Genomic DNA, 12387 nt, shown 5'->3' with positions numbered 1-12387 from the left:
AGTATGTAGACTAATCAACAAACAAAACGATTAGGAGCAAACGAGGATATGACCTATTTTTGTGTGTGTATAGTTTTTAAAGAGCCGAAAATAAAACTATCAACCTAATCAATGATAACAATAATATTGCTGCACTATATAAAGAATTTTTTAGCAAATTAATAGCATTATCAAAGATTTTTTTGACTTCCAACCTATGTGCTTAATTTCATTGTTTAAAGGCCTTAACGAATCTAGCATTATTGACTAGTAAAACAACTTTTTCACTTCATTAAGTAGATTATTCATTTGAAAACTAGATCTCTCCATCGTTTTAAAGCTTTATTGGATTTGTTTCTTTCATGAGATTGGAAAAGGATTAAAACACCTAAAAGTATATATTGATTCCAATTGAGCTTAAGCCTAATCCTATCATATCATATTTTTGTTGGATCAAACCCATTTGAGGAGTTTTAATTATAATCAAGGAGTAAATTTTGTAAGCATATGTTAAATTAGTGTATAATCTCCACTAAAGATAATAGATTTTGTGTTAAGGACGACATCTATATAACCATTATCGACACCATCTTGGAATTATGTTTTTATTATATATTTTTTCCTTGTGATCTGCAATGAAAGAGTATCTTTCATATGTTATCCATCATTGCTAAAGTACGTTTGTCATATTGCAATTAATGGTAATTGTCATTACAATTATATTTTTGCATGGTTTTGTGTTGGTTCCTATTTCCAGTTAATATAGGAATACATATCTTTTACTAGTTACAAGTTTAGTTTTTGTGTTTTTTCCACTTCATCTTTACCTTTTTTTTAAGGAATTTTAGTTGCTTTAATTGTTTGTCTGTTTTGAATGATTGATTCTTCCAAATTTAAAACTATGGGATCATAGAATCAATAGCAATAGATTTTGTTTAGAGAGATTTGTTGACACATTGATGGTTAAATGTAAGTGTGCATATTTGTTAACAAGTAATTTTTAGTGTTGATTATGACAAACAATACCAAATTTTTGTATATTTAACAAATTTGTCAAGTTTGAATCATTCTAAGATTTATTTCAATACAAATAAACATAATTTGTCTAACATCTTGTAAAGAACCAACTGAAGATCCAATACTAGAAGACAAACAAACAATAACAAAAAAAATCTCATGGGTTACGATCCAAGTTTAGATAACTCATAAAAAAATTGAAAGATTGAAATGTTACAAAATCAAGATTTTGAAGAATTAGAAACTCATTTCCTCTCACACACTTAGTGTATGACATGCTTTGTTTAACCTTAAACTGATGTGATTCCACTAGCCATATGGAGAATGATTCTTGACATTCTTAGGAATCACCTTGAGCTGGACATTATTGAGGCACTTTTCTTAGAGTTGAATCATTGTTCTAAGACAAGAACTCACCAAAAACTAGTACCAAATCCCAAACTCATTTGGATGTTCCACATATTGTCAAATTGAACCAAAAGAGATGGAGGAAAGGCAAAAACACTAATTAACAACACAAAACAGTAAGGAACCGAATCAAATTGCTGGAATTGAAGAAGAAAAGATGAAAAAAAGCCAAGAACACAAATGAATCATAGCTACACAAAACAAGCTGAAATTGCCGAACCAAAACAACTAGGAAACAAGCTAAGACAAGGAAATTAACAAGAAAGAAAGGAAGGAGAAGAGAATGCTCATGAAGATGGAAGAATGGTTGGATGATCACGCCACTAGAAGTATGGATGCTCCTAGATGAGTGTGCAAGCCGCCACTTGAGGAAACCATGATCCTTGTTTAACCTTAAACTCTATATTATAAAAATATTTCTACATTCTTACTACCATGTTATTTGAGTAATTTGGTACACTCGCATAAGTTATTACCAAACAACAATCCAAAGTTATTATCAAACAAGAATTCAAAATCATGAGTCTTAAAATTCAAAATTTCATTTGATGAAGTCAATTGTGTTAGATCTAGATGGTCTAATATTAAAATATTAGACACACTAGATGATAGAATACTAAATGTTTTGATAACAAATAAAATCAAGTTTATAAGTACTAATAGTTGATTAAGATACATTCATGTTATAAGAATTAATGAATTATTGACTTTTTATGTTTAAGAACAACATAACTTGTCTATTGTCCAAATATAGAAATAATGTAATGATAGATAAAATATTACAATAGTAAGATTATTTATATTTTTATTAATAAAAAATAAATTTTTGAACATCACATTCAATTGACCTTATTGTTTAATAGGTTGTCTTTTTTTGAAAACATGCCTTTATGCCTAATACATTATAATTATCATTCACTAGCAAAGTTAATTCTTATGAGGAGTGTTAATTTGTATATTCTCTTTAGGGGTTTTTTTTTTCCGTAATATTCTTTCGTATATGTCTTTGTTGTTGTAGTCAAGAGTGAAGTTAAAGAGTACCCCTGTTTAGGGTTTAGGGTGTTGGAGAATAGGATTGTCGCTAGGGTTAACTTGGTAAGGCGCGGTGTGGCGGTAGAAAATCCCTTGTGCTATTTGTGTGGGGGAGGAGGAGGAATCGTCTTGTCACTTGTTCTTTGTTTGCAGGTTTGTTTGGCATGTTTGGTGTTTGTGCTTTGAGTGGCTTGGAGTGTCGTTTGTATTTCACAAGGACCCTAAGTCAAATTTTTCACAATTCAGGATGAGTCAGGCTTTTGATTCGGTTAACGATGTTTGGGATATAATTTGGGTTGACATAGTGAGCGAAATATGGAAACATAGGAACTTGGTCATCCGTAATAGAAGTGTGGCATATGTGTCTGAAGTGTTCACTTCGGTGCAAGTAAAGGTATGGTCTTGGATTTATGCAAGGTCTTGTTTTGCTTATTTCCCTTATTCTAGTTGGGTTTTAAATCCTCTGGCTTGTATGAGGTTGATTCATTAATGTTGGTTAGTGTTAGTCTAGTTGTCTCTTTGCTAAACTGGTAGGCGATCTAATAGGAGATTGTTGTCAGGTTTTTCTGTATAAGGGTTGGACCACTCCTGAAGTGATTCATATTTATTTTTATTGCTTATCAAAAAAAAAAAGTACCCCTGAAAGCGAGAAGCAACTTAATGTTAAAGAACACTTAGATTTAGGAGGAGATTACGAATTTTGTTAGGAATGACACATGGTGTACGAATAGAAGCGACAATAAAAAAATATTTTTTTTAATCAGTTTGACTATGATGGAATCTTTCAAGAATTACTTAGAAGAAAACTAGACACATTATAGGAGTAATTATATATACTTAAATTTTATTATGTAAGAAATGATATTATGTGATATTCTTTGTTATATATATAAATCCATGTAGATCTCTTAAGTTAATGTATAGACTCTTACTAGATATCTTAGGTTAAGGAGAGAAGTAAGAATACATAAAAATATTAATTGATAGTATTTAAATGGTTATCATATATTTTTTTTTTAATGATAAGTTATCATTAAGGAAATATATATTGTTTTGTTTCCAGAGTAAACAATTTGTACACTACAAGAAAATCATGAAATAGAAACCAATTTTTAGAGACCAAAATAATTAGTTACAATAGTAACTAAATTAGAGACAATTTTAGAAAATTGGTCTCTAAATTAGTTTCTATTATTGTTAAATAGTTTCTAAATTGGTATCTAATTAGCAACCAAGGTTTTAACTACCAATTATTTAGTTTCTAAATTTGGTTTCTAAAACCATGGTTGCTAATTAGATACTAATTTAGAAACTATTTAACACTAATATAAACTAATTTAGAAATCAATTTTTTTTAGTTTCTAAAATGGTCTCTAATTTAGTTACTATTACAACTAATTATTTTGGTTTCTAAAAGTTGGTTTCTATTTCATGATTTTCTGATAGTGCTAATTTATTTTCTTTATTTCTTTTCTTGACATATAATGATTATTTATAAAAATATATAAATCAGATTCTCTTTTAGTGGAGATATTTTATATTTCTATTTTATCTTTAATTATATTTTAAAATTACAAAAAGAAAAAATTATAATTTATAACAAACTATAAATGAGATTCTCTCTTTGCACACATTTTATTTTCTTATTTTATCTTTAATTATATATATATATATTTTTATTTTTTTTATAATAATATATAAAAAAATATACATTTAAAATTTTTATTTTACTCTTAAATATATTTTAAAGTTATAAAGTAAAAAAAAAAATCAAATACTAAAAATAGTTACCGTATCATTATTAATTTTATATTTTTATTTAAAATATATAGGCAGAGAGTGTCTAGTAATAAATAACTCAATTTTAATTTATAGATTAAAAGAAGGAGATAATGAGAAGCATGAATTGACTTTTATTGAGAGACACTTATTGACCCTCTCCATATGCAGACAAGTAGAGGAACTCTCCCATGCCAAAGCTGAAGCTGAAACTATCTATGTTTTGGTTTGATTCACTTCATATTCATGACCCATCATACATCATACATACTAGTATGGGTTGGAAGTCATTTTATAAGAAAATTATATTTAAAATATTATATGTATTTTGAGTATAAATTAAAATATCTCAAATTTGCTCAATTTCATATATTCTTTATAAAAGATAATTTTGCTTAAACAATTATATATTAATATAATTTTTTAACTTTCTGGACGATATATTAACATGTTCCATGTTACACTTGTATTGATTAGGTTCACTTGTTAGTTTTTTAATACAATGCTTTTAAGATAGTTATAGTTGTATCAATTTTTTAAAAGTTGAAATAAAATCTAAAGTATTGTAATACTTTGAATGACTTCTAATAACATAGGTTGAATAGTACAAAATCTTATTTTTATGACTGCAAGCAAAATAAATGTGACTTTTTTAATCTCTAAAAGTATAATTTATTTTAAAAAAAATCATTTTTTTTCACCTGCTTACAAATTGACATGTTAATTATCTTGAAATATTATAAGAATTTCCTTATTTTTATTTATAAATATTCCTTTAATTCTACAATTTCATCATATAGAATATTAAGATTAATGCATTATGCCAATCAAGTTGAATTAGACTTGTTTTTATATATTATTTTATTTTAATCAGGTCTAATTTAAATTCAAATAAATAATACTTACCCAAAACTGTTCTCAGTGTTTGGATATACACAAATTTATACATTTTCATTTTTTTTTGGTAATTATCTTTAAGCTAAACTATCCTTTTAACCATTAGGATTAATGCATATTTGGCTAACCTTTCAAACTGTTATAACTCATGCTTTTATACAATATTTTATTGCTTAAGTGAATAATAGATTTCTGTAATAGACTAGTTTTAGAGCTATAGAACGTTTAGTCAACCATAACTTAAACTTTCCTAACTAATTATCACTTTTTTATTTTAATAGTTAAATTAGATTTTAATAGATTATGAAAAGTATTAATTAATAAATTCATATTACATTTAACTTATTTTATATAAATAAAAAAATTATATAGTACAAATATTTACTTGTTACAGCTTTTTATTATATAAAATTAAAATTTATCTTATATTTCCCTCTAGAATATCAAAGAAAAAAAAAGTCTAAGGTGAACTTTAATATAAACAAATCTATCTTATTTTATTTATAACAATTATTTCTAAAGCACTTTCTAATTAACAACATTCTAATTTCTCGTATACTATTTATATTTTTATAATGATTTATTTTTAATTTAGATGAGTAAAAATAATTAATGTTAATTGAATTTTTAATCAAAGGAATTTTTTTATTTATATTTAAATCTATAAGAAATATAATTCAGACAGAAAATTTTTTATCGTTGTACTTTTATCAAATTGGTCATTGATTGTTTCCAATGGGTGAATAATCCCACAATTTTTTAAATATATGATTTTAATTATTTTTTATATGTAGTCACTGTTTTTACATTGAAACAAGGTTAAAATAAAAAATAGTTTATATATTATTTTAAGTTTAAAAACTTTCATTTACTTTTTTAAACTACAAGGATCAAAATCAAATTTAATAAAGTCAAGGGAATAGAAACCTGTTTTTTCCAATCTAGATATTACAATACTATTGAGTATAAAGTATGAGTCAAAATAAAAATAGTTGGGTCAATAACAGATTATTCTGACAATATTAGTCTGGAAAATAGTTATTGATATTACTTTTCTACCACACATCCGAAGTACAAAATTAGAGCAACAAATTATTTTGAAAAATTGGTATGAAACCTAAAAAAAACAAAATAAAGGCATAAACTGGAAAAAAGAAAGACAGAGAAGAAGTGTAATGTAACTGAAGCAGTTGCTGAATCGTAGTTTGACCTCGAAATGAGTTTGGTCTTAAACGAGTGCCGAGGATTCGGTAAAAATTGCCCACTCCAATGTCACTGCCTGCTCAAACACGTTCCTAACGGCCACGCACCAAAACACATGTGTCTATCACGCGCACACATCTAATAATAGCTAATGTTGTTTCAAACCTGGGGTTAGCTTCAATTTTGAAAATAACTGAAGTTAGTTGTTTCACTCAACAAATTTAACCGCTTTTAAAACAATCTCCCTCTTTAGAACAAAAACTAATTAAACTCATATAGGATGAGAAGAAGAATAGACTGTTCAAAATCAAAGGTATGGTGCAGACAAGATAAAAGCATTTTCTTTGGCAGTACAAAATGAGAACCATTTTTTATTTTTAATATACGATCAAGTTATGCAGGACGAGGGTGCGGATCTGGGTCAACCAAGTTTGACCAGCATAAACGACAACATTAGGGCTGTTTCAGTAATTAAGTAGTTGTGGTCCCACCTTAACATTTGTTGTGTCCGCTTACATTTACATACTTATTTTTGAAGAGGTATTTAAAAACCTTGGCAGTGTATTTGATGTTGTTGTGGTCCAGGTTTGGAGATTCATAACATCACATTGCATTACCCTCCTATATATAACTTGCTACCTAGGTTTTCTTCCTCTTTATCTCTCAAGGGAGAGACAGTAAAAAAGAAGAGAAGGACATGAGAACAAGGAGAGGAGCCTGTTATCCTGGAGTAGTGTCAAGGATGTGTTCCGATGTCAGGCTTCCCAATAAAAACAAGGATCTGCACATGCATATGCGTATGCATGTTGCCGGAGACTCCTTTATTTATAGCCGGAAAAGGCAGAAGAAGACGCCGGAAAAAACTGTTACCGATTTTGATTTTTTTGAGTCTTTACCGGATGACCTTGTAATCTCTATCTTCTGCAAGCTTAGTTCTACGGCCACTAAACCTTCCGATTTTCTCAATGTTTTAATTACGTGCGTAGTTTTTCTCAACCATGGTTTTTCTCTTCTTCTTGCATTTCTTTTGAGCGGTGTCTGATTCTAGTATTTGTGGAACAGGTGTAGGAGATTAAACAAGTTAGCACTCCATTCCCTTGTTTTGTCCAAAGTCTCTCCAAGAGCTTTCGCTATTAGAGCCAAAGATTGGTGCGATTCAGCGCACCGTTTCCTCAAGCACTGTGCCGATGCCGGAAATGTTGAAGCCTGTTACACTTTAGGCATGGTTAGTTAGTTCTCAAACAAATAACCTAAAATTCAAGTTAGGAAATTTGAAAAATACTGTAATATGTGAAGAAATTGATTGTCAATTTTTATTGCTTTTTCACAAATCTAACTAGATGATTTCTTTCTGTCTGTGCGCAGATTCGGTTTTACTGTCTCCAAAACCGAGGAAGCGGCGCGTCGTTAATGGCGAAGGCAGCGATAAACTCTCACGCGCGTGCTCTCTACTCACTCGCCGTGATTCAGTTCAACGGCAGTGGCGGAACAAAAAGCGACAAGGATTTACGCGCCGGCGTTGCGCTCTGCGCAAGAGCGGCGTTCCTCGGCCATGTCGACGCGCTGCGCGAGCTCGGTCACTGCCTGCAAGACGGTTACGGCGTGCGGCAGAACATCGCCGAGGGGCGGCGGTTCCTCGTGCAGGCCAACGCACGGGAGCTCGCGGCCGTATTGTCCACGAGCGCCGCCGCGCGCCACTGGCTGACGTGCAACCTTCAGCCACAGCTTCGGCAGGGGATCGGATGTCCGTTGCTCAGCGATTTCGGATGTAACGTGCCGACGCCGGAGGTTCATCCGGCGAGCCGGTTCATGGCAGAGTGGTTCGCCTCTCGCGGCGGTTCACCTGGACAGGGGCTGAGGTTGTGTTCGCACGCGGGGTGCGGGAGGCCGGAGTCGAGGAAGCACGAGTTTCGAAGGTGTTCTGTGTGTGGCGCGGTGAACTATTGCTCACGCGCGTGCCAAGCACTCGATTGGAAGTTCCGGCACAAGGCGGAGTGCGCCCCCGTAGAGCGGTGGCTCGACGAAGACGGCGAAGACGGTGGAGACGAGGATAGTGACGGAGAGGTTATGGCTATGGCGGATAGTTAGGCAGTTTTTCTGAAAGAATCAGTGACGGTAACGGAAAGGAAGGTTCTGTTGGACGGAGGAAGATTTGGATCTATTTTTGTGAAGAGAGAGAAAAAAAAATTAATTGGCCGTCTAAAAAAAGGTATAGAGTACTTTTTTTTTCTTGTATAGTGAGAGAATTCTCCAGAAAAATCGAGAGAGTAGATTAAATTTCTTTATCCTTTGTGCAATTTCAGAGTTTAACTTTAATTAGAGAATGAATGGTAAGATGTTAATGTGAAGTTTAATCAATCTGAGAATGATTAATACCAATTAAAATGCAATAATTTCTAAAAAACACATGTTAGGAGTAGATAAGTATAGTTTGTTTGGAATTGAGGTGTTGTGGATATGACAAAATTAAATGTAATTAAGTTGAAGGTGGGAGATTTGGTGAGGTGTGATTTGTCTCCATTGATTTAATGCGGCGCCATGGCATAAGTTAAAAAACTAATTCAACATTTTCACACACTTTTACCTCCCCTCACATGCATGCTATATGATTAGGGAGCTTCTCTCTGTGATCCAACAACTTGTTAGTAGCTTCATGAAAATTATTACAAAAATGTGTTAATGACAAATGAGGCAAAGCAACCTATCATATCATATCTTGGTACTAATAATTATTTGGAAGATATTATTCAATTTTGTTTTGTTATTTTATTCTATGAAAGACAGCAACCAAGTGACAAGGTTTAAGTGAGGTTATAATAATAATTACCATTTCTGTGCTCTTTAAGTACAAACACTAATCTTCAACCAGACATCTGCTTCACCTGTTTACAACATGTTTCTAATAAGTGCGAATCTATTTATAACAAGTTTTAATTCGCCTCTTTCAAAAATTCAAATTTGATTCGATGGAAATACCAATCCTACGAACAAACATGTGTACAGGATAATAACATGCATGACACAATAAATGCTTTGGTACTTTTAGTCAGTTCTAACGTTTACGATATTAACTACAATACCATATACAGTATTTTAACTTTGATTAATTAGATAATAAAAGTCAACTAGTAAATAAATAAAGCAGTTACTTGTTACAACAAAAGATAATTATGTCATAACAAGAGGATGGACTTACTTTTGGGTGAAATTTTTTTGCTATCAACATTACATTTTGTTTTTTTAAAGTAAATATTGTTAGTAATCTATTATGTGTTTGGATAGTTTTTTTCTATAAATTTGGTCTCAAATCAAGGTCTTTTACTTTCCTTGCACCAGGGCTCCACATAGTGTGTAGAGAAATTCTGTGGAGAATCAATTGGTATGATTTAATGAATTTACGAAGCTGCATTAGTAGTTAAGCGCATTAACTTTTATGCACGTAATTGGGAAGTTGCTTTATTTATATTTCTTTATATTTGACCTAATTTATTATTTATTATAACTCACTGAGCATTGTATTAATTTTTTTATTATTCAATACCTAACAAAGTTGTACAATAAAATTATGTTAATGACGTTGGTAGGATTACAACTAAATGCGACTCCAGAACCAGCTTCCATTTAGCTTTAATTATGACTGTCTTTTTTTTGGTCAAAAAGGAATCAGAAAAGATGAAAAAGAAAAGTAGGAGAAACATTTGTAAATTTCTTGATGGGTTTCACAAAAAAGGTTAGCTGGCTGAAACTCTGAACATATATAATAAGCTGAAAATAAAAGGGAAAATTTTAAAATAAAGATTCGATTTTGTATAGATTATTAATGTCAAATGGGAAATAAATTAATTAAATGAGTATAGAAGGAAGGTGAGGAGGTGATGGAGTGCACTTATTCTTTCTGCAATGCTGGTTATTTATTTATTTATTTATTTTTGGTCCAGGTTCATTATTTATTTCAGTTGCACTTAACCCCATATAGTAGTGAATGGTGGACCAGGCCCAGTGCAATAACTAGTCCCATTTCCCAAATTCATTCAAATTTTAGAGTGGAAATTACAGAGAAGAATATCTCAAAAGACACTATAGAGAAGTATAAAAAACGGGTTAAAGTTTGGCATCTTTTTAAAGCGACAAACATTGGATTTCATTTTATTACAATTTCACTCATCTCTTATTTGAATTAGAAGATGAAAAAGTGAGAAACTAAAAACTAAAACATATATATGTTTTGGTTTGATTAGAATTGAATTGGTTTATTATAAAACAAAATTGCTCAAAAGTGTGGTACGTCCTAACTACCACTATTTTGTGGAAATATATGAAGAACCTTCTAGGACAGATCGGTTTCTTATGCATTTGATTCGGTACCTAACTTTTACATTTGAAAAAAAAAAAATTATCCCTTTCTTCTTGTTTTGCCCTTTTGCTTTTGTATTTTGCATTGTATGGTAAGGTTTATATATATATATATATATATATATATATTAAAACAAAATCATAATAGAATGCATGTCACATAACCTCCTTATTAAACTTATATTGGGTGTGGGTTTCAAGACAATTATAAGTTTATATATGAAAGCATGAAAATAAGTTCTTTAAGATTGTTTCTTCAACATCAAAGTGATGGGGAACTATTTTTTTAGAATGAAGAAAAATGAAATACATTGATTCTTCACACTTCACATTATGTTTAATAATGTGAAGAAATTTAGCAATTTGTTCTTCCATGGTTGATCGATATGCGCTTTTAACAAGTTTGATTTTCTTAATTTGTTGACATAATTCAATAAATGCTTATGGTTGCATGTGAATAATGTCACGAAAACGTTCAATGTGTACCAAGTACTCCATTAGTTATTGTTTGCGACACTCTTTTCGTGATTCACTTAACATACGCAACAAATTCAATCCAAAAGCAACGATGCAAAGGATCATCAACTTCTGTGTTTTTTATTTGTTTTTCTATTTTTGAAATTAGATTCATGTTTGCTCGAGCAACATCGTTGTAAATTACAATTGTGTCCTCAAAATCTTCCATCTCCGTCTCCTCAAAATGTGGTGGTGAATTGTTATCATTATCCATGCAATTGACAAGCATGAAATAAAATTTACTTCAAACACTTGTATATAAAATTCCTTATCTTATGCATTTCAGTTACTAAGGTTAACAATTGATGGACAGATTCAGGAGTAGGGTCCGAGTTATGGTTAGCTCAAAATAGTTTATCTACAAGTAACTCAAACCATTTTGAGTTGGAGTTACCCCAATACCATTAGTGTTAGGGTTATAAGCAAGTTCATGGTTACGATTTAGGTTAAGGGTTGTAGTTAGGGCTAAGCTTAGGGTTTAAGATTTATGGTAAGAGTTAGAGTTAGAGTTTGGATGGGTGGGGTTAGGGTTAGAGTTATGGTTAGGGTTATGATTTGTGTTAGAGTCATGTTTATGTGTTATGGTTAGGCTTGGGGATATGGTAGGGGTTAGTATTGGATTAAGTTTAGGGTTAGGTTTATGATTATGACATCAAGATCCTCAAGTACCTAGATAGATCTTGGTAGCCCAAGGTCACAACCATCTCTGAATCTAAAGACTTAACATCTTTGACAACAACTTCATTGTTTGGAAAGCTTAAAGAACATGAATTGGAGATGAATAGGTTGAATGTTCAAGAAAATGAAGATAAGCATATGAGAAACATTGCCTTGAAGGTTGTTGGACACAAAAGCTGTCAAGATTCAAGTGATGACAGTGATGGAGAAACCCTTAGGTTGCTAACCAGAAAATTCAGCAAATTCTTGAAGAAAAATAGTAACAAGAATCAACCATCCAACAGGTGTAACAACAAGAAACTCAATGATTTTAACACTAACAAATACACCTCCTTTGGATGTTGTGAACAGGGACATATTAAAGCTGATTGCCCCAACAATGAGAATAAAGAAAGAGGAGCGAGCAAAAAAAGGTGAAAAGAAAGGCAAAGCCAAGAGAGCCTACATTGCTTGGCAAGATAATGAAGTTTCTTCCTCTAGCTCATCTTCAGGAGATGAAGAAGCAAATCTTTGCTTAATGGCAAA

General features: G+C 31.3%; 1 protein-coding gene across 1 annotated transcript; it reads left to right on the top strand.

The window, feature by feature from the left end:
- Window positions 1–6849: 6849 nt before the first annotated feature.
- Window positions 6850–8673, top strand: LOC137817135 (HCP-like superfamily protein with MYND-type zinc finger). The gene is made up of 3 exons (XM_068620372.2): window positions 6850–7293; window positions 7378–7540; window positions 7681–8673. The coding sequence occupies exons 1-3, from the start codon at window positions 7013–7015 to the stop codon at window positions 8401–8403; spliced, it is 1167 nt and encodes a 388-aa protein (XP_068476473.1). The 5' UTR covers window positions 6850–7012; the 3' UTR covers window positions 8404–8673.
- The last annotated feature ends 3714 nt before the right edge of the window (window positions 8674–12387 follow it).

Source organism: Phaseolus vulgaris, chromosome 2 (assembly GCF_051622355.1).
Source record: "Phaseolus vulgaris cultivar YP4 chromosome 2, ASM5162235v1, whole genome shotgun sequence".
Lineage (NCBI taxonomy): Eukaryota > Viridiplantae > Streptophyta > Magnoliopsida > Fabales > Fabaceae > Phaseolus > Phaseolus vulgaris.
The sequence above is the reverse complement of the archived record's forward strand: the minus strand, read 5'-3'. Positions and strand labels throughout refer to the sequence as shown.

Bases quoted from the DNA above. Each gene is read 5' to 3' on its own strand.
- LOC137817135 (XM_068620372.2), top strand. From the start codon at position 7,013: ATGAGAACAAGGAGAGGAGCCTGTTATCCTGGAGTAGTGTCAAGGATG. The intron at 7,294-7,377 runs GTGCGTAGTTTT...TTTGTGGAACAG, and splicing joins TTTCTCAATGTTTTAATTAC to GTGTAGGAGATTAAACAAGT. The intron at 7,541-7,680 runs GTTAGTTAGTTC...GTCTGTGCGCAG, and splicing joins CCTGTTACACTTTAGGCATG to ATTCGGTTTTACTGTCTCCA.